The sequence below is a fragment of the Pollicipes pollicipes genome, unplaced genomic scaffold (genome assembly GCF_011947565.3).
Source record: "Pollicipes pollicipes isolate AB1234 unplaced genomic scaffold, Ppol_2.1 Scaffold_4881;HRSCAF=5763_pilon_pilon_pilon, whole genome shotgun sequence".
Classification (NCBI taxonomy): domain Eukaryota; kingdom Metazoa; phylum Arthropoda; class Thecostraca; order Pollicipedomorpha; family Pollicipedidae; genus Pollicipes; species Pollicipes pollicipes.
This window is the reverse complement of record NW_023596576.1, coordinates 17,443,318-17,468,108: the sequence shown is the minus strand read 5'-3', so window position 1 is coordinate 17,468,108 and position 24,791 is coordinate 17,443,318. Positions and strand designations below refer to the sequence as shown.

At 59.5% G+C, this 24,791-nt stretch overlaps 1 protein-coding gene across 1 annotated transcript; it reads left to right on the top strand.

Moving 5' to 3' along the window:
- Positions 1-1,876: 1,876 nt before the first annotated feature.
- On the top strand, positions 1,877-24,523 carry LOC119101102 (protein FAM102A). The gene is made up of 8 exons (XM_037224369.1): positions 1,877-1,987; positions 3,107-3,314; positions 6,726-6,846; positions 15,513-15,703; positions 19,478-19,590; positions 21,181-21,340; positions 23,252-23,430; positions 24,336-24,523. The coding sequence occupies exons 2-8, from the start codon at positions 3,169-3,171 to the stop codon at positions 24,437-24,439; spliced, it is 1,014 nt and encodes a 337-aa protein (XP_037080264.1). The 5' UTR covers positions 1,877-1,987; positions 3,107-3,168; the 3' UTR covers positions 24,440-24,523.
- Positions 24,524-24,791: the final 268 nt, after the last annotated feature.

Here is a 24,791-nt window from a genome sequence, read left to right as displayed (position 1 = left end):
GAGGTAGTAATTCTGAGGTCACCCCGGCTTTACCCGAGGAAGTAATTCTGAAGTCACCCTGGCTTAACCCGAGGAAGTAATTCTGAAGTCACCCCGGCTTTAACCGAGGAAGTAATTCTGAAGTCATCGGCTTTACCCGAGGTAGTAATTCTGAAGTCACCCCGGCTTTACCCGAGGTAGTAATTCTGAAGTCACCACGGCTTTACCCGAGGTAGTAAAGTACAAGTCTGTCACGTATGTAGATGACTACTCGACCGGTGACCGCTCTAGCAACGATGGATACTCGGAGGACACGTAGGGCATGCTAGATATTTTGCCTAATTTTCTCTATATGATGCCACAAGGGTTAATGTTCCAGCTTTTCCCGTCCTCGATGGACCGAGTGACTACCTTCTCTATCCTCCATCACACACTTGCACGGCCCATGGTCGTAGGCGTGCAGCCGGGATTTTGTTAAGGAGGTCCCAGCACTGCGATCTCCTTACGTGCCCTGACCGCTTTATTTGTTAACTCATTGCATACATCCATGAATGCAATTTAGCGTCAATATCAGGATCATGTGTAGACCGCCAAATTGACACTAATTTTGGCAAAGGTATTTTGGGGGATCAGGCATTGACCTACTTATGCTGACGTGTTGTTAAGGCTGCCAACTATTTTCAAAGCGTTTGAAAAATTTTGCCTTGTTATTCAAGGGCGTCAAAACTCATTTTCACCAGCAGTTCAAATGATACACCTTACTAATGTACCGATCCATAGCACCAACAGCCTACGTAAGATTTCCAATAAGAAGGGGTCCCGTGAGGGACCCTGGGCGCCCGCCTACCCTTTGGTTGTACCCCTGCATATCGGTACTATATCGGTAATATGTGCATATTCGGTACTGCATATCGGTACCATGTGGCGGCAAGCGAGATCCGAAACTGTGGGACTGGGAGGCGACGTTGAACAGTAAACCCGCCGCGTTTTGCTATGCTCACACCATCGGCAGCGCTGGTCGCTTGACCCAACGTGAACAAGGCGATCGAAGGCAGCAGTTCCGCGCTATAAGGAGTCAAAGTGACCTAAGTGACATAAACAGCCATTTATTAGCTCTGCAAAAGCCGACCCGCGTCGGACTTGAGCTATTCAGTTCAGTGACAATAGATGTGTCCGCGTTGTTGACCTGGGACGGAAAGTCATGCACGCAGCCTTTCGGTAAGCCGTTTTGCATGAACGGGGGAAGCATTGATCTCCATGGGGCCTGGATTCCAATGCACTTTGGGCTGTTCGACCAACGTTTGCGATATGACTTTCTGCAATGCCGACAAAATATATCTAGATTCCAATAACATGCCTCGCTTAGTTGCAACCATTTTAGACGCGCCGGAAGGCGCTCATCTGTGCAGCATTGACGTCACCGCACGCCTCGTCCACGAGCCGAGCCATGAGCCCACGAGTCGCTGGTGTCCAATGTTGGACCATCACAAGGTCAGTACATCGCCAGTGAACAAAATGTCCCAGTTGCAGCGCGGGCGGACCTTATGGAGCCAACAGAGCGGTTGGAATTTGACCCTTGTTAGCCCAGCGCGACGTGCCGCTTGCCAGGTATATGGTCCAGCTCAGTGATCACGTACACCGGCAGTGAGTGATGGGTCAGTGGTTGTATGCAATTGCAAAGCGCATAGGTCGGTGCCGTCACCAGTGGGTAAAGGGGAACCATGCCACTGGTGGCGATGTCGACTGTGGCTTCTAAGCTTCATGTGTCCATTACTTTGATCCCCATATATCTTAAGATATTCTAAAAAGTCTCTGGAATATGGTAGCAGTAGCGTCGTCGTTACCCAAGGTCATCTTGTCCATTCGGTAGCTAAGCTGTGTGTTTACGTCGGAGTTGGCGCCTGTTCGTGGTGGTGTGGGTGCGTTGCCGAGTCAGTGAGCGAAGAAAAGTAGCGTTTACCGCGCTCGTATCGTGTGGATGTTTGTCTAAACAAGTGTTGCGGTGCAGGTATGATTAGTGTGCTCAAATGACTGTATGTTGTTGCAGAGTATGCTGCCATTCGTGACTTAGGTGACTTAGGTGGAGTGTCATAAATTTTGTAAACGCTTTGGGTTCAACTTAAAACATATATCACCTGAATTCATTGTAAGCTCTAACCTGCTTCGCGTAATACATATTTTGACAACCTATTGGCTGAAGCATTGCGCCCTGCTGTTGGGTTTGTGTCTCTGTAAGTACTTGGTTGAATTTGTCAGTGATTTTTCTTTAGATTACGTCCACCTGCCAAGGCTTGTGAACATTGGGGGCTTTATCTCTACATCATGATAGGTTTTGCAAAGTAACTGCCTACTAATACACATACTAGCTGTCCAGGACTTCCTGAAGGTTTGTAGGTGCTTGTAGAGCTGCATGAATGCTTTTATCACCTCCACACCTATTTTGTTCAATTCTTACCATTTAATATAATGCAGAGCAGTGACATCACCTAGCCAGACATGACATACCAACATAACATCAACTTGGTGTCTACCTGGTGCATACCTTTTTCTCAAGGGGAGAGGGTCAAGATCACTGAGCCTTTTGTATCAAGGAAACATGGGCACAAATAGAACATGTGCATACTATCAATAATCATCATCCTGTTCCACTATTATGTGAGACCTAAAATTTACCATCACCTTATTTCTAATGCAAAAGCTTGCTAATGCTTTGTAGATGTACTGCTTTTGTTTACACATGTGCCTGTAAAGAAAGAAATCATTTGAAATTACAAGCTGTAATTTATGTGCCCATCATGCCTACATGATGTGGTTGAGGTATTTTTATAAGATGGATGCAACTGTCTTCTGCCCAAAACCATGTTGCCATATCTGACTTATATGCAGGTAGGTTATATATATATATATAATATATATATATATATATATATATATATATATATATATATATTTGTGGTGCCCAGATGCATTTTGTCATAGCTGATGTCAGGATTTGTTCCTTGCACATCTCATTTTATGCAACATTGCCATTGCTGTAAAGCAGTAGCATTCATTAAGATCACTGCTGACCTGGGTGTGTTATCACATTTTCTTATGTGTTTTGTTGCTGATCAACCATTTTTTTCAGCTTATGTGTCAGTGTAGCTGAAGAAAACAAGCATTTGATATTGGCCCAGCTGTAGAGTAGCTATGAATATAATGACAAAAAAGAAGAAGTACAAATTTCAGGTGGATCTTGAAGTAGAGGAATTGACTTCAGTTTCCTTTGTGAGTGCTGTGCTATTCTGCAAGGTGCACCTATTGGATGGAGGCAAATTTATGGACTGCTCATCAAGGTAAGTAATCATGCTGGTTTTTCTTTGTAGTAGCACATTTATCTAGTGATTGATTGATATCTTGAGATTGGGGATCCAGGTGCATGAAAAGATAGCATAGATAGAAGAGAGACAAAATAATGTACGTTATAGCACGATATGTGAGTCAAAACTGAGGAGATTATTAAGATGGTGTGCTACACAAAACACTCTATGTCTCACAATTTTAGAGGCAAGCATGATGAATCTGCTAAAATTCACCTGCCTGATATCACACACAGATTCCCCAGCCAAGGCATGCTCCTGCCCACCAGTGGTGTCGGACCTATCAGCTGGGCAACAGTGGAATTGTCTTTTGCCCATTCTCTCCACGCCACGTCAGCGTGGAAAGACCCTAGTATCTCCCGCGCCTGGATATCTGCGGGGGTCCGCCGGTACTGGCCCCGGTCATGCCGGCCCTAGCCGAGGTCGCGTGAGAGGCCTCCTGTCCTGTGCATGACCAGGTGGCCAGAACGGACGGCTGGGCTGCGACTGAATGGCGGGGTCAAATGGCTGTCCGATGCTAGGTCAGATGGCTGTCGGATGCTAGGTCAGATGGCCGTCGAATGTTAGGACGAACGGCCGTCGAATGCTAGATTGGACGGCTGCTGGGTGCCAGCTCGGGCGACTGTAGAGCTGCGTGACGGCTGGGCTGGAAGGCCGTTCTGCAGGCTGGTGGCCAGGGCGGACTGCCATGCCGCAGTCGGATGGTTAGGTCGGACGCGTGCACTGCGCCGGGGAGGCTGGGCCGGTGAACCGAGTCAATGTCGAATGAATAGGCGGTACGGTTGCTCCGCGACCGAATGTGGAGGTCGGACAGCTGATCAGCAGCCGGGTGACTGGGTCGGAGCGCTGATACAGCCGGGTGGCTGGGTCGGAGCGCTGATACAGCCGGGTGGCTGGGTCGGAGCGCTGATACAGCCGGGTGGCTAGGTCGCAGCGCTGATACAGCCAGGTGGCCAGGTCCGGAAACCGTACCGAAGTCAGTTGGCTTGTGGTAGGAACGGCAAGAACAGGCGGCACGCAGCTCGTGGTCCGCGGCTTACGCCTGCTGGGTGTCCGGGGCCGGGGCCGCCTGGGAGTGGGGACCTCGGCGAAGCGACTGGGCCGGCAGCGCGGCCGGGCGCGTGACGACGCCGACCGCTAAGCCGGCTGCCGTCCTGGCCGCTCGTGACCAAACCTGCGCCCGTCGCCCCCGCCCAGGCACGGACTAGGCCCAGCCGGCTGACCGCAGCCGTGAGCCTCCCGGCCTCTGTCGAAACCGCCCGGCCTCCAGTTCGCGGAAGGCCTTGGGCGTGGGCTGGTGGGATGCGGCGCTGGTGAGCCTGGTGGCTCTGCGGTGCCTGCGCGTGCCCTTGCCGGGGGAGTGAGGGGGGGGGGGGCTCCGGTGACGGGGTCACGTCATGCCGCCGCGCCGGGCACGTCGGGGCTCGCTGTGGGCTGTTGCAGCCTGACATCGCCAATCCGGTGTTGATCGGGTTCGGCAAGCGACCTTGTCAAGGCGGACTTTCATATCGCATCGGTCGCTGCGATACATTATGCAAGGCCGGCATGGCGACCGAGGCCGCGACCAGTTATCCACCAGCAGCTGCTGTTGTCACGAGTGCAGCCGTCGGTCGTGCCTGTAGTGCCCACAGCACGACGGGGTGCTGGGTCCGCGACTTTTGCCGGTGACAGTCATGTTCTTCAGTCGAATTTTTAGGTCGCACTGTAAAAGTTGCGGTTTTATCGCATGCCGTCTGAAGCCGACGCAGGTTTTTTGAAATATGATTGTCGGCGTTGCATTTTTAATTGGTGTTTGGTTTGAAGCTGTAGCTGATGGATCTGGAAGCTGTATCTTCCTCTCTGAGCGGACAGTAGGATTGAGACCAAACTTAAACACGTAAGCTGCTAATTTCAGCTAGGCGCCCCGCATGTCAAGTCCAAGAACAACTATACTGGATGCAACCCAGTCCGCAGATAACCGTGAGCTCGGCATCGCGGTCGGTGCAGCGCTACTGTAGGGCTGCAGAGACAGTCCTCAGATAACCGTGAGCTCGGCATCGCGGTCGATGCAGCGCTACTGTAGGGCTGCAGATACAGTCCTCAGATAACCGTGAGCTCGGCATCGCGGTCGATGCAGCGCTACTGTAGGGCTGCAGAGACAGTCCTCAGATAACCGTGAGCTCGGCATCGCGGTCGATGCAGCGCTGCTGTAGGGCTGCAGAGACAGTCCGCAGAGTGAGCTCGGCATCGCGGTCGATGCAACGCTACTGTAGGGCTGCAGAGACAGTCCGCAGATAACCGTGAGCTCGGCATCGCGGTCGGTGCAGCGCTACTGTGGGGCTGCAGAGACAGTCCGCAGAGTGAGCTCGGCATCGCGGTCGGTGCAGCGCTACTGTAGGGCTGCAGAGACAGGTTCTGCCGGCGAACTTGGTCGACCGGCACGGCCTGTGCGCGGCCACGGCGAATGCAGCGCGGCCGGCGCTAGCTGACAGCCCGTGTGCGAGAGCGCTCGTCAGTGCGGGCACGAGGCCGACGGACGTGTTTTGTCGGGGCGGGCGTGGCGGCGGCCGCTGAACGGCGTGACGCGAGCGGGTCCCTCGACCGGCCGACCTTCGTCGACCGCAAGGTCAGCTCGCCTGGCGATCCGGGATCGGCGGCCGGACGATGGCAGGTGTCCGCTGCCGCCGCCGCCGCCGCCGCTGCCGCCGACGCGGCACGACCAGTTGGACCGCCGATTGACACCAGGCGGTCAGTGGGACTGTCCACTGTCGCCGGCCGGCCGGTGCGCCGCTGCTGGCGGCCGGCTGTGTCCGGCATCTGTTGTCGCCGTCAGCAGCCGCCCGTCAGCGTGGGCGCCCGCCATCCGGCCTGGCGCGATGGGGCCGTGCCGACGCGCGCCGCGCTGCCCGGACCCTTCAGCGCGCCCCGCTACCGGCACTGGTTGAGGGTGGGGAGGTGAGGGTCGATCGGATGTCCGACCCACGCAGCGGCGCGCCGCACCGAGCCGCGCTGCTCGGGCCGGCTGCCAGTACCGCCACGTCACTGAGCCGCGTGGGACGCTCGCTGCCAACCGGTCTAACTGAGCAGCCGTAAAGCGAGGCCGTAAACTGGTCAGTGGGCGGGAGGGAAGGGCAGATGTGATATTGATATGGTGGAAGATAGCGTGGCGAGTATGCCACACCGTTCTTGGGGCGTGGAGCATTCAGTGAGGCAACCAAAGCCCAGGGGCCCTACCACGGGATGACGAGGTAACTCGTCCGTTGGCGATCACACGTCCCCAGCGCCGCCTTGGGTCTCCTCGCTGTCTGCTTACCTGGGTGGCCAGCGTCACATCTCAACACCGCTTCGCCACCGTACCCGTTCTCACCGTACCGTCGCCGCTAACCGCTCACCACGGCTCCATTTCAGGGAGGAGGTGCGTGATCACACGGTGAAGTGGAACGCCAAGATGTCGTTCTGCGCCAAGATGACGGCGCCGACGAGCACTGGCGTGCTGGACTCCTGCCTCTGTCGAGTGTCCGTTAGGAAGGTCAGTCTCGTGCTGGATGCCTGCCTCTGTTGAGTGTCCGTCAGAAAGGTCAGTCTCGTGCTGGACTCCTGCCTCTGTCGAGTGTCCGTCAGGAAGGTCAGTCTCGTGCTGGACTCCTGCCTCTGTCGAGTGTCCGTCAGAAAGGTCAGTCTCGTGCTGGACGCCTGCCTCTGTCGAGTGTCCGTCAGGAAGGTCAGTCTCGTGCTGGACTCCTGCCTCTGTCGAGTGTCCGTCAGGAAGGTCAGTCTCGTGCTGGACTCCTGCCTCTGTCGAGTATCCGTCAGGAAGGTCAGTCTCGTGCTGGACTCCTGCCTCTGTCGAGTGTCCGTCAGAGAGGTCAGCCTCCCGGTCCCGCGTGTCCGCATCGTGCGGGACTGTCGCAATGGACGCTGCTTTGCACTGGATCTATGTGCAGGCTGTTTCGTATTCCCGATCAAGAAGTCGGGATAGCCGTTGGTTCTGGATGCATGTGTTCGTATCTCATTGCTAAATCGACAGCGTTGTGCAAGCTTTTGTTATTCAGATATTCATGTTCAATCTGGGAATCGACAGCATTGAAGGCTGTCACGACCAGTCGAATTTGCGGCTTAAAATGCATGAGCGTGCATACGTTATTTCATCTTATATGTCGGTGGAGCGCGAACAGAAGCTGCCATGTCAGAAACATTGGAACAAATTGAACACTGTCTGACCCAATGAATCGATAACGTTTGTAGCCGATGTGACGTCATCGATGTGGGCGGAATAGATATGGTGTGTTTACTGCCGCGGAAGACGGCAAATAGAACTGAAGTGATAACTGAGCCTGAGCAAACGTCCGTGCTCCGGGCTGACAAACAGTTTGTGATTGCGGCTTGAATGGGCTAATTGTTCGAGATTTCCGGCCTCAAGCTGGCTTGAAGGATATCTCTTAGCAATGAAGCGTCATGCGAGATTGTTCATAATACCAGAGGTAAAACGACTGACAACTGGCGTGGCGTCCTTTGGGCACCTCTTGGATTAGGCTCGTGCGATTGGATTTTCAATAAAAGTAACATGACTGTGGTTGCGCGTACGCCCATGTTCGGTAAATGTCATTAAGTTCTTCGTCAGCCCTCCGCCAGACAGCCAGCCGTTTACATTGGCGTGCTGAACAGCTGTCGGAATGAAAATGCTTTTCCGCTACGTTCTGCCACATGGTTTCTCAGTAGCGCTGCGAAGAGCACCTCGATATATTTTTCAGATGCCGTTGGCAACTATAAGTGTAGGAACGCTATCCGACTGACGTGGGCCCCGGTGAGCCTCCTCTCTCGGACGGGAGGCCGGGTCGATCGCCGTGCGGGCGGGCCGTGCCGCTCCCCGATTACACCACGGTGTGACGTCACATGCCACGTCAGGTGGGGGATGACGTCACCGGGCGGGAGTCCGCCACCTGGGCTGGCCGCTGCCGGGCTCGTGGAAATCCGGACCCCGCCGGCAGTCACGTCACGCCAACCTCCGGCTGGGCCGCTGGAGCGGGAGGGCAGGGGGGGGGGGGGACGAGTACAGAGCACCGACCCGGAGGGCGTGTGGCTAGGCTGCTGGTGGTCGTCGTGAGTCAGGGTTTCAGCTTGGCTAGTCCGGTGACTTGGATATGCATTGCAACGCACTGTTATAGCTTGTTTGCCTGTGGGTGAGGGCGGGGAAGCCTTGTCTGGCCAAACCCACACCAAAACTAGGCCTTCTCACGAGGACTACGCTGAAATAGCACTTCATTCCAAAATGATGGAGGCGACCTGCGTGTTTTTGTGTGCAGGGACTGAGTCGGGGACTGCTGGAACTGCAGCCCGCCAGCTATAGAGAGCAGCCGGCTCGTCATTCTGACAACCTTTAGTGACTGACAGTCTACGTTAGCAGTCCGACCGATCCTCGGTTACGGCGCTTCGTTGGGGTTTATATTTAAATTTACACCGTCCTGCGCGATGGGCAGGATCGCCGTCATTTCGCCTAAAAGTTGCATTGTGGCTGTTTCATCATATTCATCACAGGTTTATAATTTCGCGCGTGACAAGTGCATGGCCAGCAGACGCACGTTCGGAATTGGTGGCACCCAGCGCAGGACGCTAGGTGCCGCCTGTCGTCGATAGCCGCTGTGTAGAGGCTGGGGGGGGGGGGAGAGGGGGGGGGGAGGCTCTGTGCCGTGCCCAAGTCAGGGCAGTCCCACAGCAGCGGTGCCGGTAGGGTTTTGCGATCCGCCGTCGGTCGAGCGGCGCGAACAGCAGCCACCGCCGCGCCGGCCGGCCGACCGTCTGCCAGCGTGGCCGGGCCCGCCGCCGCCGGCCGGCGGCGTCGGGACGCGGTCACGGCATTGGGACGCGGTCGGGACGCGGTCACGGCAGATGGCCGCGCCAGCCGAGTGCGTACCGCGCGGTGCCGTCTCAGGGGCCGCCTCTGTGCAGGAGGCATCTCGCCTCCACAAAAGGCGCCGCGTCGCTACAACAGCCGGTGCCCCTCTACAAAAGGCCCGGCCCGGCGCAGAAGGCGCGCTATCCGCCCGCCAGACCGGCGCCGCGCCGGCGGTCGGCCTGTGTCGCGATTTCTCGCGATACGGCCTACTCCGCCGGCGGCCGAGGCGGCCGGCACCCCGCCCGCCTCAAGCGTCGTGGCACGCTCGGACTGGCTGCAGCGCCTTGTGGCGCTCGGACTGGCTGCAGCGCCTTGTCGCGCTCGGACTGGCTGCAGCGCCTTGTCGCGCTCGGACTGGCTGCAGCGCCCTGTCGCGCTCGGACTGGCTGCAGCGCCTTGTCGCGCTCGGATTGGCTGCAGCGCCCTGTTGCGCTCGGACGGATGGCGCTGACCCAGCCGTGCAGCCTGCCCACGGCGGGGCAGGAAGCGCAACCGGCCGCTCGGCCTGGAGATCGGACGACGCGGAAATCCGGCGATAGAGCGGGTCGTGCGCGCTGGGTTCGGGCGAGCTGCCGATGTCAGCATTGTTAGCGCAGGTACGCGACGCAAGCACAGGGACGCGCTGTACTGCGGGGAACTTGGCGCGGTCAGTCTCTCGGCCAGCCAGTGTAAGGACTCTCCTGTAAACCAGCGACGGTGCGTTCCACGATTCGAGACTGCCCTCCCCCCCCCCCCCCCACTCCCGACGCGCGTTAGGTTCTGGTACGTCCGGTGCGCGCGCTACACCGGGCTTCAGTGTCGGCCGGCACGCGCAGCTCCGCCTGGCGGGAGGGCCGACCAGATGTGGCGGCCGCATCGAGCGGCGACGCGGGCCGCCCGGCCGGCCCCGGGTGCCAGGCGCCGCGGGGCCGGACGCCGAGCGAGGACACGGGACGGCGGCCGCTCCGGTCAGCTGTCGACGCCGCCCGCCGCGTCCCGGCACAGCGGACGGAGCGCGCCGGCCGGACGGCACCGCCGGCTGCGGTCGAGAGTCGCATTGTCGTCGGCGGCCCGGTAATCGGCGCCGGCCGTCCGCCGCGTGCCGACCGCGCCCGTGGGAATGCGAACGGCGCGTGTCGTCTCGGCGGGAGGCGGGCGCGCCTCTAACGGTGCCGGCGGCGCCGCGGCGCCGCGGCCTTGCCACGGCCGCCGCCCGCCGCCCGCCGCCGCCGCCGCCGGCGAGGCGACGGACCGCGCCGCGCGGCGCCTCGTCCACCGCAGCTGAGCGGCTCACCGGAGATGCAGGTGGCGATCTGACGTCGTCAGCCGGCCGGTCTGGGCGAGCCGTGTCCGGCTGGGGTGTGGCCTATCCGGGCTCACACGTGTTGCATGCTGATGAAGTGACCGTTCGATTTCTTTTTGGGGTGGCTCAAGCACGAACGTAAACGAACGGAACAGGTTTATCCTTATCGCATGGGCTGTCACTGGGCGTCAGAAAAAGACATTGTTTTCTTTACGGCACGTCGAATGTTGTTCGTTGTTTTGCTCTAACCTTGTTGGTATACTTATCCTCTGGAGTTCATAAAAGCCGTTGCATAGCTTTACGGTCTCCGTTATATGACATCATTTTTTTTTGCGTGGCATTCCGGCCATAGTTCGGACCACTTGGGTGGCGAGTTCAGGGTCCACGCATAAGTTTTCTCCATGGAGGCCTTTGGTAGAAGCGTTCCTAGAACAACATTTCGAGCTGCCGAAGTTATTAAGCAAAAAGTGTAAGGAGTGGACTAAATCCATGAACATGGATGGTCTATGTGTGTACACCGTGTTTTTATGTGCTTATCACGTACCGCAGGACAGCATATTTCGAATACTCGCTGCGGTTGATGATGACTTCGGGTGTTTGTCTGGAGTCGATTGCCATCATATTGCGTCAATACTCCGGCACTATGGTTAATATACCAGGAGGTATTAAGCTGCCATGCTACATGAGCCAACGATCCCATACTTTCATACATCCAAGTCACGTCGCTCAGTGGGTTGCATGAACTGCAGCAGATGACTCACGGATGGCCAGTGAGAGTCCCGAACGTCCGCTTATGATCACCGCCGACGAATGAGGTGCGTTTACCCACGCACGCGGCCGCGCCGGTCAGCTCCGGCCTCCGCCGTTCCCGTGCCTCGCAGGGGTCCGGCGTCTCCGGCCGGCCTCCGCATGCTGCAGACACCCGCGTGCAGAGGGTTGTTGCCCCCCGTCCGGCACGTCTGCACCGCGCCGGCGGCGGAAGGACAGCGATAAGGTCGGGTGTCGGGCCGATTAGCATGCGTCGTCCCGCTCGGGCGAATTCGTTATGTCGGCGGCTGCGGCTGTTTGAAGCGGGACGAAGAGGCACTAGCGATCGGCAGTGGAGATACACGGCTAGTGCACCTCCAAGTGCTGCCAGCTATGCAGTTTCCGTGGTAAGAATGGCGCGGATTCGAAAGGTCAAACAAAAATGGCGAAGTGCATCATTTAGATTCGGAATTCTCCGAACCTGGCAGCAATCGGCGCAGCCCAGTGGCCTTCCGTAAGCGGCGGGCCGGCCGGCCGGCCGCGTCGGCTCGCGGCGGAAGCGGCGCGGCGTGGCGGGTGACTGGCCGAGGCCGGTAGACCGGTCCGGCCGCGGCGGGCCTCCTGGACAGAACGGGACGGGACGGGGCTGGTCCGCCCCGCTGGCCGTGTCGCCCTGTCCACCGACCGACCGACCGACCGGTCCGGCCAGCCCCACACTGACCGCAACCGCTCGCGACGCCGCCGGCAGACGAGTCCAATCATCCCTTCCTCCCGAGCCCAGGGAAGAACGGTGTATTTCCCCATGTCGGTGCTTGGTCCCAGTCCGTGTGCGGTGACGTCACTCATCTCTGCCGGTGGCGTCACTGGCCCGTCTGCCGGTGACGTCACTCGCTCGTCTGCCCCGTTGCGTGAGTGGGGGTGAGAGCGGCGGCAACACCGGCTGCCCTTGTGCGGTGTGCGTGACGTGAGGGGAGGTCGTGATGCGTGGCGGACCTTTCCTGAAGAGACCGGTTTGCGGGGCGCGCTGCCCGGCCTTCCCGGGAGCTGTGAGCCGCCAGCTGGGCGTCGGACGCCCTGGGACCGGCGTCACCGGCTCGAGCGGGTGCGGCGTGCTGCTGTGATGTTCCGAGCCGAGCGCGCTGCCGCGCGGTGCTCGCGCGGCCGACGCGCGTGGCTTCGCTCGCAGCGCTGCGTTTGTGGCGGGCGTCTCGGACGGCGTGTTCTCTCCTAGCCGTGCGATGAGTTCAGGGATTGGGCTTACGTTAGGCCAGGCGATGATCTCGAGGACGGCGTTCGTTTCCGGGCGTTATGTCCCGGCGTTATCCCACGGCCCGCGCTTCGCCAATGTCGCGAATTACTCTCGGGATATTACATTTGCCCTAGGAGCGCGTCTGTCCTTGGCTCTCGCGGCAGTACCGGATGTCGAGCCGAATAGGCAGCATCAGATGACCTTGCCTTCCATACGTGCCGTTGGGATAAGGTCTCGGCAGGCTGGGGGCGTGGAAAAATCCGCCGACTTCCGATAAACGTCGATGAAGATTGTGCCGATTCCGTGTAGTCCTGACAGGGGGCGTGGCAGGTCTCGCGAATCTGCGCTCATTTGTCTCTCCCGTGCTATGCGCGACCACTGAAACGCTTGCGTTGGAACTAAGGACGGATCAGTTGCGTGGCACATTGGGCTGTGTCGGAGGCTGCCTGTAACAAACTGCACCGCTACCTGTGCCCTTAACAACAAGTAACAGCCACCTATTCCCCGTTGCATTGCGTTATGATAGGTGTGGTTGTGACCACACCAAGTTTACGTAGCAAAGTTTGTTTGCAACATTTCTCCTCTAAAAGGGGATATTAGTGGCAGTCGTGTCACTAATTTGTTATCGACCACGTGACCGTGTTTGTCCACCCGTGGCTGATGTGTGGTTTCCTTTCTTGGCATTGGCTGCATGCAATTAGTGGCCTTGCGTGCATTCGGGCGTTTGAGAAGCGTGCCTAAAACTAAAAGCCTTCTGGTTCGATTAATGGTGCATGATGAATATTGGTCCACCTCTTCAACAGCAGATCTGCGTGATCAGTTGATTCCGATGCGTAGTTCTCTCCGTGTTCTCCTTCGCGACCGTTTTGCATTGTCTGTGTGTTTTAGGTGGTCCGTTACAAGGCAATGTTTCTACCATCACCGTAGTGAAGCAACTCGCGATACCACCGTCGTGATGCCAATATAACAATGGTGGCCGTTATCATGACTTTGGACGATTAGGCAGCCAGCAATGCATGCTTTCAGTTGGCACGCGAACCAAGTGAAAGTGATAGTTTTTCCTGTGATTGCCCGGGCGGCTGTGCAGCACTGTGTTGCTGACGTTTACCATTGCAGCTCATGTCCAGCCCTGGGCAGGCGCCAAGATGCTATCGGCCACCCGTCTGTAGACAGTGGGGGCATACCTTGGTCTTCCTTTTCGGTGCATAGATAGCATAGTACCTGCGCTAGGTGCAGTATCTGGGCCCGTTGGTGCGCTGTAGGAATTGTTGGCCGAAATAATGAGACTGGCATATAGGGAGCTCAGGCAAGGTAAGTAATAGACCAAACTCATATCAGCTTGGTATCAACAAATCTTTTTCATACTGGTGGGTAAAACGTCGCGTTAATTTTGTTTTCCCGATGTGACGTGCTGATGTCCTGTCATTGGCACCACTGTTCATAAACGAATGATACGGATAATTATACAAAGGATAATTCGGTGCCGCTGGCACTTGTGTGTTTGGTCGTTGTTAAAGGGACTGTGCCTGGCAGCAGTTCTCCGAATTCATTCTTTCCTAGAACGTGGAGCTTCGGATTCTGAAAAGTATCTTTAGCCCCAACTGATGCAGGATAACGGAAATATTGCCGCTTTGGTAATTCTGTTCAGCTTACGCCCCAACCATGGACTTAAGTACGCCGTATTGGAAAGTACCGCTATCTTTCCACATGCAAAAGAACGGTAACATTGCTGATTTGGTAACGTTTCGTTCAGCGGACGCCGCTGCGACTATGGCCATGCGCGCTGCCACATCGGAAAGTACCGCTAACATCCCTAGCCCCAAGTGTGCTGAGGCCAAAACTTTACAGAATCGTCGCAGCAGGATGCACAAACTTACAACCAAGATATCAAATGAGTCCGGAGAGGCCCGCTCTTCCCATCTGTTCAACTCATATTAGATTGCTTAGTGGTCAAGTCCTTGAATCAACGCGGTTGTAAGCCGTTCTCTCGAATGTATTCGTTGTCTGTGCGTGCGAAAATAAAATTTTGTTATATTGATATATTGTAAGTAGTTTATTACGGCTTGTGTTTGTTGGGTAGCCCTCAGCGCGGGTTTTCATGAAAACACATTTTCCTTTCCGGTATTTTCAGTGCTGTGTTTAGGCATAGTTCTTTACTTTAAACAAAGATGCGTGCCTTTTCTTCTAACCCTTCACAGCGGTCTCCGTGCACAGCCTTTCTTTGACGTGGGTCGACTCCCGTATGTATGGCTGGCAGCTGTGGCCGATGGGGATGGGGAATAACGAGCTGGTGTGTTTGTTAAGGACTGCGGCACGGCAGCCGTGGGCAGTGCGAATAATGGCAGTGGCTTGCAATGCTCGATGCAAGGTGGGGACCATGAGTGATGGCGGCGCCTGGCAATGCTTTGGTCAGTATCCTGACTGCACGATTTGAATGGTGCGATGGCGACGACTTGCCGGCTCAGCCAAACGTGTTGGCTTTGTAGGGTAGCGAGCTGGTGCACCTTCTATGGCAAGATTGTGCGAGCGACCACGTAATTTTGCAATGTTATTTGATGTCATTTTTTTGATTTTTTTAAAAGGTGCATGGCCCAGTTAGCGCTGCGTGTAGAGAGGTAGTATATACGGATGTATTCTCCTGCCCTTTCTCTGGCCAGCTGAACGGGAAGCGGGTAGGGAGGGCGGGGGGGGGGGGACTGCTGAGGCGCATCGCCGCTGTCATAACACATTTGTCAGCACCCGGCGGGTTTCCACCAGGCTTTATACGACCTCAGCACACTCCGCAACCATAAGTTCCAAGCAGCTGCAGATGTGTTTCCAGCACGCTATGTTTTCCGGCACCCGTGGCACAGAAGTGACCACTGCATCACCACTGCCACGTGTCCCAGCAGCAGTCCAGACCGTCACACCGCTTCGGCCACGCGCTGTTTCCACTGGCCTGTAACGCCACCGTGCGCGTCGGTCGCGCCGCCGCGAGCCGCCCTCGGTCCGTCGCCGCCTGACGCCGTCGTCCCCGCGTCGCAGGAGGCCAAGGGCGGCCGCTCGTACCAGAAGCTGGGCTTCGCCGACATCGAGCTGGCCGAGTTCGCCGGCGGCGTGGGCCAGTGCCGGCGCTACCTGCTGCAGGGCTACGACCTGCGCCACCGCCAGGACAACTCCACGCTCAAGGTGGTGCTGTCCACCACCCTGCTCAGCGGCGACCCCTGCTTCCGCACGTGAGTACGCCGCGGCCGGTGCGGAGTTGGCGCCGGGTGGGATGGGATGCGGGTGCGGGGAGGCCGGCATCTGGGGCCATCTCCGAGTGAAACGTTGCCGTCTCTGGGATGGATCTCGGAGTGGCAGCCGCGGAGTGTCGGTGGCAGTGGCAGTCGGGGTGACCACTGCCGGAGTGGCAGCCGCGGAGTGTCGGCGGCAGTGGCAGTCGGAGTGACCGCTGCCGGAGTGGCAGCCGCGGAGTGTCGGTGGCAGTGGCAGTCGGGGCGACCGCTGCCGGAGCGCGGCCGCAGACTCCGGATCGAGGAGCGGCGCGTTCCCATTCCCACCGCGTGGCGGGTAACCGCACCTGCCCCGTGTGGCGGCCCGTCACACACACCCGATCCGGCCGGTACGCTGGCACCATGTGACACGCGGCCAGCAGCCGGGTCCACGGCCGGCAGTGGGACCTGCGGCCACGTCACCGGCGGCGTCTGCCCTGCGCCGGGCGCCAGTCCGGCAGACGAGCCCGACTCGACGACGGCAGCGGGTCCCCGGCGCCGCCGTGACTTGCCACGCCCTCCACCCACCCAGCTTGGGTGCCCGATCGCAGCCTTTTCGACGCGCCGGGGACCAGGCGAGCGAGACACGTCTCGGCTACAGGAGGCGGCTGGCAACGCCGCCGGCCGTTTTTAACCGCGCGATCTGCCGATGCCCTTCAGACAGACTATTTTCAGATGCAGGCTGCAAGGCGGCGCTGCGCTCGTTCGGTAAGACGGGTTAGCTGAGCTCGGCATCATGTCGGCCGCGTTCGTGCCGTCCATAAGCTGGGCGGAGCTGTTTGGCTGACCCATGACTTAACTGTTGACAGTGGCGTTCGTAAAATGAATGGTTCTGATGTAAAAATGGTACGGTAAAAAGGGTCTTTAAATTTACCGTGAAAATGCCACGCTTGTGAATTTGCCTATTTTGCCAGGTTGTCTCTTTTGTTTGGCTATCAGGCGTTTACGCTAACGTGACAATAAGAATCACGGGTATTAAATCGGGTATTACATCAGAGGTTTGCACGATGGCAGACCTCGCTGTTTGTTTGTGTCTCTGTGTGCTTCACTGTGTTCAGAGAGTAGCGCAATCTAATATCGAAGAAATTGCATGATCCTTGACCAGCCCCCCCCCCCCCCTCGGGTCTGCTGCACCGGCCGGGTTTTTCGTCACCATGACAACCAGAATGCGGGATCCCTGTCTTACTCGGGATGGCCAGCTCCAGCGAATTTCCAACCACTGATGCAATCTGTAGGTAGTTTGCTGGCGGCGTTTGCCCCGGTCCGTTCGCCAAGGACATGGGGAGGTCACCGAGCCACCTCGCGTGCGCAGACCTGAGTTGTGCTTGTTACGTGCTACGGGGACGTCCTTGATAACGTGTTCTGTTTTAAGATCCTGCAGTTAAGACAGATATCTGGATTTTTATAGGGTACTTGGACGATGGCTTCTGTGGTATTTTTCCTGCATTGTAGAAATAATGGCCGAGGTCTTGGAAATCCCCATCTGTGCTGGTCGACTGTCGGGTCAATCTGGCCAGCTCGCGTGACTCTCTGATGCGCTGTTCTGTGCATCGCCGACTCTTTTAACAGTGCGGACTCATGCCGTATGAAATTTATCTATGCTCGCTCATTTCAAACTAATTATATGAGCGTTGATGACACCTCTGTACGTCACATCTCCTCTCTGCGTCGCGCCGCGCGGTCTCCCCACGGTCGAACCGTTCGTTATTTGCGTGCGCGAGCCTGCAGTAGAAATGGGTCTGATCTTCACCACCCCTGCCAAGCCGGCGTCCTTGGCCCTGGCGCCGGCGCCGCGTCAAGTCAGCAGCTCCCGGCAGCGGGGCGCGGTGGTGGACGACCGCCGTCTCGCCTCCGACATGCCCTCTTGGCAGGCCGGCCGGGGCTGGACGGGGGCCAGGCCGGCGCTCAGTGCGTGGCTTCCCCCCTGGATGGCCTATTTGGAAGCCCGCCGCCGTTTGGCGGGCCAGTCAGGGGGCGGGGGAGCCCACCCCGGAGCAGCCGCCCCGGTCTGCCAGTGCGGCGCGGCCGGAAGAGACAGGCGGCGGTTGTTGCTTCTGACTGTCGGTCATCTCTATGAGCAGATATCTGGGCCACTGAAAGGTTGGCATGGACGCTTTTGCTCTTCAACGCGCTAGCGCGCCGTCAGCGGTATTAACTGATGACGGAATCAAATGAAAGTTGTGACGGGCTGGAGTAATTAGATTCTTGTTTTGTAAATTACTGGGCCCACCGAAAAATGCTTTGCGTTGTGCTGCGTGGAAACGTGAGGCTTTTGCTCACCTGACATTGTAATGTAGCGAGAAAGACCTTGATCTCCTGGCGTTTGGGCGTTGCGAGTTGTCGGTGGTCTGCCTTGCTGAGTTGCGCGCGAGTTATTGGCGCATCATTTGGCCAGTAACTTCTGACTCATAGTAGCCGTTCTGTCCGAGCCAAACTTCTATCTGTATCGTCCAAAACAAAAAATATGGCACGGCTTGGAAGTGTCATGTCATACTACATTTTCTATTGTGTTGCGTGCTTTGTTTTCGGAGCCGGCTGTCCACATTTGCTTGTCTGGACAGCGTGCGCGGCGAAACAAACGACACATTTGGGCGGCCTTCTAACGGTACGGGCAATGCCGGTTTTCTCGTGCCCCCCCCCCCCCCCCCCCCCGGCGAACGGTTTCTTGCTACTCGGTCCGCGAGCGGCGGTGTCTGCGCCGTGACGCGGCCCGCTCCGGCGACGAGCTGCAGCTGCGGGCGGCTCCGAGCCCGCCTCCCGCCGGGGCCGTGGGGCTGCAGTGTCAACACGCGTGTGTGCGGCCCACTGTGTTGCAGCGGCGCCGATGCCAGACGGGGCGGAGCGGGGCGGGGCGCTCCGAGGCGGCGGCCGATGCCGGGCGGGGCGGGCGGGGCGCTCCGAGGCGGCGGCCGATGCCGGGCGGGGCGGGGCGGGACGCTCCGAGGCGGCGGCCGGCGCCGGGCCGGGCGGGGCGGGACGCTCCGAGGCGGCGGCCGATGCAGGGAGGGGCGGGACGGGACGCTCCGAGGCGGCGGCCGATGCCGGGCGGGGCGGGCGGGACGCTCCGAGGCGGCGGCCGATGCCGGGCGGGGCGGGCGGGACGCTCCGAGGCGGCGGCCGATGCCGGGCGGGGCGGGGCGGGACGCTCCGAGGCGGCGGCCGGCGCCGGGCCGGGCGCGACGGGACGCTCCGAGGCGGCGGCCGATGCAGGGAGGGGCGGGACGGGACGCTCCGAGGCGGCGGCCGATGCCGGACGGGGCGGGGCGGGACGCTCCGAGGCGGCGGCCGATGCCGGGAGGGGCGGGGCGGGACGCTCCGAGGCGGCGGCCGATGCCAGGAGGGGTGGGACGGGACTCTCCGAGGCGGCGGCCGGCGCCGGCCCGCCCCCACAGCCGTGTGACGGTGCCGGGAAGTCCGGCTCGGCCGGCCGGTGTGTTTGTCTGACGCCCGGCGTGTCTGTCCGCGGCTCCCAGGCCGGCGTGTTCAGCTGTCTCGGGTCTGCCGTGAAGGGCTGTGTGACAGCCGTGTCTGGCTGTCTGACATTTGAAGTTCCCGCCTGTCTGACACCAGGTGTGTTTTTGTCAGGCTACCTGCCGTTACGTCGCAGTTCAGCTGTCCGACATCTCGTGTATGCCTGTCTAACCGAGGTGCGGGTTGCATGTTACATCACATCGTCGTTGGGCTGTGAGCTTTCATTTGTGTGCAGGTGCCAGCACGTGTGATGTTTGTCGGCAGGCCCACGCCCCGGTCCGCGCACCTCCCGTGTGATGGCGGCGACCTGATGGCCGAGGCGTCGACACCGGGGGAGTCAAGCCGAGTCACACCCACCGACCCGACCGCCGCCCGAGGTCAGTAGTGTCCCTGAGCCCGGCGCCACGGGTCAGTAGGGTCCCCCGGCCAACACTGGAAGTCAGCTGTTCCCTCGAACTCGTCGTCAGGAGTCAGCAGATCCCCTGGCCTGCTGCCAGAGGTCAGCAGCGTTCCAACCCTCCTGCCAAAGCTATTGGTCAGTAGATCCCCTGGCCTTACGACCGGAGATCAACACGTCCCCCGATCACGCCGCTGAACCCTGACCCCGCGGCCAGAGGTCAGCGACGTCACTGACATCGTCGCCAGGGGTCAGCAGAGTCCGCTGGCATCTCCCGTTAGCCGGTGTATGGCCGCGTAGGATGGGCGTCCCATGGCCAGCACCTTCCCAGAACCGTGCCCCGGCCAGGCTGGATTTCTGGACTCAGACATCACCTTTGTGTGGTTTGCGCAGGGCCAGCCAACCTCCTGTGAACTCGTCGTTTTTTATGGGAGCGGTCCCTTTTACCAGCGTGTCGGTCGTTTGGGCCGATAACTGGAAAAACTAGACCAGCTCCTAACTTTTGGTTATTATCTTCCGCTCCAACAGGGGGTGCATATTTTGCTTGGCTCGGTCCCCGTATGATGTGGATTCCGGGATCTGACCCTGGGAGCGGGTTTTGCCGTTCGTCGAACCTGTTTCCTGGCGGCGCGCGGCCGGGGTGCGGTGAGCGGGTCCGCGGTCCCTGTTGGGACCAGTGTCCGAGCGTCGCCAGGTGCGCGACCGGTCCAGGCAACTATCCCATGAAAACCGGCTCGAAAGCCGCCCAACGAAGCGGGCGACGCTGGTAATAAGCGGAGCCGCGATGACCGCTTGGTGGACCATGGGGTTTGTAAGCCGGTCTGGTAATGCCCGGAGCCGACGCTCGCGCCGGGTGTTAACAGGTTGTCGTGAAATGATGAAAACTGCAGTGGCGACCGACCGAGACGTCAGAACGGTATCAAGTTTTATCGTGCACTTTGTGCGTGTGCCTTTAGCCTACTGCCTTAGTGTGCGCTAGTATAACGATCTTTCGTAAAGCTTCCCTCGGTCAGTAAGCACAACAACCCAAGCACAATACAGATTTCCCGGTGCGGTAGAGTTGTGAAAAGTCCGTTTTTGTCGGCTTTGTGGTTGTAAAGCGTACAATTCTCACCCCGTCGTCATTAGAACGTGGTGCTCTTGGACAAAACCCGGTGGTTCCTGCTGTGACAAAACCTAGCGTCGCAGCCGTTCTTATGACCTCGACTGGCCCCTGAGCCCGTCGGCCGCCCTGCCCTCGCCCGACAAGCGGCGCGAGCGCGCCTGCTTGTGCCCGCCGGCCTGAGTCATCGACACACAGGTGACACCGAGCCCCCGGCGATGTCACCTGTCTACGTTGGCTGGGAAGCAGACGACTGGGACCGGTAGTCTTGCTTCGAGAGTACTGTATGGGGTGTGAAAGGGCGCAGGGTCAAAAGGAGTCGACGTGATCTTTAACGCGCTCGTACAGATAGCTCGCTGTCACATACTATTGGAGAACTAAATGGTGGCAAAGTGACCGTTTTGCCGCCGCATGGGCTATAATGCTTGTCGGTGTCAGGTGGTGACCGTGGTATGCCGACTGCCGCAGGCGATGGTCCGGCGTCGGAGCTGGAGTGCTTGTCAAGCTCGCGGGAGGCCGGGCCGCCCGGCCACTCGCGCAACTCCAGCAGCCAGTCGGGCTACGGCAGCCTGGCGTCCCAGCCGTCCCACAGCCGACAGAGCAGCAGCTCCGAGCTGGGGCACCTCAGGTGCGGCGCACGCGAGGACACGCACAGACCCGCGGGAGCCCGCCCCAGGGGCGGCGCACGCGGGGACACGCACGGACCTACGGGAGCCCGCCCCAGGTGCGGCGCACACGGGGGCACGCACGGACCTATGGGAGCCCGCCCCAGGTGCGGCGCACACGGGGACACGCACGGACCTGCGGGAGCCCGCCCCAGGGGCGGCGCACACGGGGACACGCACGGACCTACGGGAGCCCGTCAGAGGTGCGGCGCACACGGGGACCCGCACGGACCCGCGGGAGCCTGCCTCAGGGGCGGCGCACACGGGGACCCGCACGGACCCGCGGGAGCCTGCCTCAGGGGCGGCGCACACGGGGACACGCACGGACCTATGGGAGCCCGCCCCAGGGGCGGCGCACACGGGGACACGCACGGACCTACGGGAGCCCGCCCCAGGGGCGGCGCACGCGGGGACACACACGGACCCGCGGGAGTCCGGCGCAGGTGCGCCACACACGGGGAACCGCCACAGAGTACGGGGCACAGACATACAGGGACTCGACCTGGGCGAGGCACCGCAGGGACGCCCGGCTTCAGGTACGGGAGTATGGACCCACCTGGGCTAGTACGGGAGTATGGACCCACCTGGGCTACGGCACTATACGGACCCGTACCAGGTACGGGAGTATGGACCCACCTGGGCTAGTACGGGAGTATGGACCCACCTGGGCTACGGCACTATACGGACCCGTACCAGGTACGGGAGTATGGACCCACCTGGGCTACGGCACTATACGGACCCGTACCAGGTACGGGAGTATGGACCCACCTGGGCTACGGCACTGTACGGACCCGTACCAGGTACGGCACCACATATACCTGTTGCACGCGAAAAGGACCCACCTGGGGTGTGGATCGCACCGTACGGATTCACGTCATCAGATTTGTCACTGTGTGGAATGGACCCATGCCAGCCATGGCAGCACACGGGCCCACGCATGCACGACGCCACATGGACCTGTCCCGGCACGGCACCACAGGGGCCCCATCTCGTCTGCGGGGCCACGGGGACCCATCGGAGGACGCACGCGTGGCACCGCCGGGAGCAGCTGGCCCACCTTAGGCGCGGGCCAGACCCGGCACACTCTTTGGAATGTTGTGAGGAGTATTGGCTTACGTAGCTCGGTGTCAGGTGCTTTGTGTGAGCGCAGTAGGTAAGTAATGAGATCCAAGTGTGATGTGGGCGTAGTCAGGGTCCCGCGCTTGGCGGGACATGGTTTCCCAGCCGTTTTTGCTCGACCTGCCCTCCATTCGAGCCAGTCGACTCATCCGTATTGGGGCGTATGGGACAAAAGGTCATGGTCTGACATTTGGCCATGTCAAAGCGCGCTGGTCTATAACGTCATCCTCATACGATATCCCGCCCGATCGTTTCGCCACTCAGAGTACTCCACACCCTGGGCTGCCCGCGTGCTATTCACCACTCTACCCAAGAGAGGCGCTCACTCCCCGCCACCGCCCGAGATACGCTGACGCGTCGGGAGCGAGCCCGGCTCGCCCCCCCCCCCCCCCTCCCTCTCCCGGGTCGGTTGAGCCGTGTGAACGGCGGGCCCGGTGTCCCGTCAGCAGCGCCTCCGTCTCCTCTGACGTCTCCCAGCTCCCTCCCGGCCGGGCCGGCGCTGACCTTCCCGATGGGCCCCGCTGAGGCCCGTCGGGTGACCTCACGCCACGAGGCGGTCCCAGGCGCGTAGGAGAATATTAGTCTTCTCTTGTTATTAACAGCATCGATCAAGTATCGATATCAAGATGTGCGGGGCCCTATGGCTCGGAAATGGCTTTCCCAGCGATGTGGGTTGTTGACCGGTATCCCCGGTTGGGCCACTGTTGGCCGCCGGCGCTGCTGTCGCTGACGGAGGTCTCCGTGCCGGCCTGCAGGACGGCCAGCAGCGGCTCGGCCTTCTCCGACTACAGCTCAATGGAGCGGCCGCCGACCAGCGAGCGGCGCAAGAAGGAGGTGCCCGCCAGCTCGCGGTTCGACGCCACGCGGGTCGACCCCGAGGACGTCATCAACGACCTGCTGCAGAACACAGACCTGAACACGGACCACACCGAGGGTGAGTGGCCACCGAACGTCCGCAACACGGACCGCACCGCAGAACGTCAACCTCGACCGGACCAGACCACAGAGCATAGATCCCAAGACGGACCAACATGCCCCGACCTCGACGCGGACCGCGCCGAGGACGTGTTTTCCGGACGGAGACGTGATGAGGGTCTCTCCGAAAGATGGACGAAAGTCGGCTGGAGGAACCCCACAACCTTAGGCTCTCCAAAGCTTTCTGAAATCCCCCAGAATCACTTTTCCTATCACATTTAGCCTGCTCGCTTTACGCAGGGGTCCTCCGCATGCTAGCAAAACTCTTGTGGTCGATCTAGGAGCTCCAGACACCTCTGGAAACATTGTAAAAGCGCATTCATGGCTGCTGCGTCTCAATTTCTCAAAATAATTGTCCATATTTTTTAGACGCCCTTCGGACAGTGGACGCCCGTTCGGCCCAAAGGCTCATTCGGCCCATCGACCGAAAGAGGGGGATGGGCAGCACCTGCTCTTTCGTTTACCTGTTTGGCTACGTCCTTACCCCTAGAGCACCGAACTCAATACGGACAGCGCGCAGCCTAAAACACGAACACGTACTGTGAGTGTGTTAACTGATTCCCAGCCACAAGTAGGGACGCTGCCTCAGACTAACGAACTTAAAAGTCACATCCAAGAAAAGCTGGGACTCACGGCAATCTTGAATGACACCCCATACTCTTACTGATTGGCGAAAGTGCGGGGCATGATATATGTCCATGCATAAAAATGTAGCATTTGTCGCGTTGCTCGGCTTTCTTTTTCTTGGTGAGTTTGTCAGCATGTGCACGTTACGTCTCCCAACACATCGGCGGCACGTCGTCCGCCCCTCCTGCCCGTGTCTGCGCCCCGCGGCTGGGGCTGACAGCGCGCGTACGTCCACAGCCACCGGCCTGCAGCTGTTCGTGGCCCGGGACGGCAGTACATCACTGAGCCCAGGCGGCCGCGCTGCCGCCGCCTTCCAGCCGGTAGTCATCAGCAGGAGATAGTCGGTGGTGCGCGCTGTCGCCGGCCTAGTCTGGTGAAGATGCGGGCGGCAGGCGTGCCGCCGTTGGCCAGCCGCCGGCGGCCCAGTCCAGTGCAGGCGTGAGCCGCCGGCGGCCCAGTCCAGTGCAGACGTGAGCCGCCGGCGGCCCAGTCTAGTGAAGATGCGAGCCGCCGGCGGCCCAGTCCAGTGCAGACGTGAGCCGCCGGCGGCCAAGTCCAGTGCAGGTGTGGGCCTCGCGACGTCCCAGTCTAGTCCAGTGTGTGGCCGGCCACCCGCGGCGGCCTGGCCGGAACGGTGCGAGCTGGCCGTGTGAGACGCGCCCCGGGTTGTGTCGCCTGCTGGGCGCGGGTCTT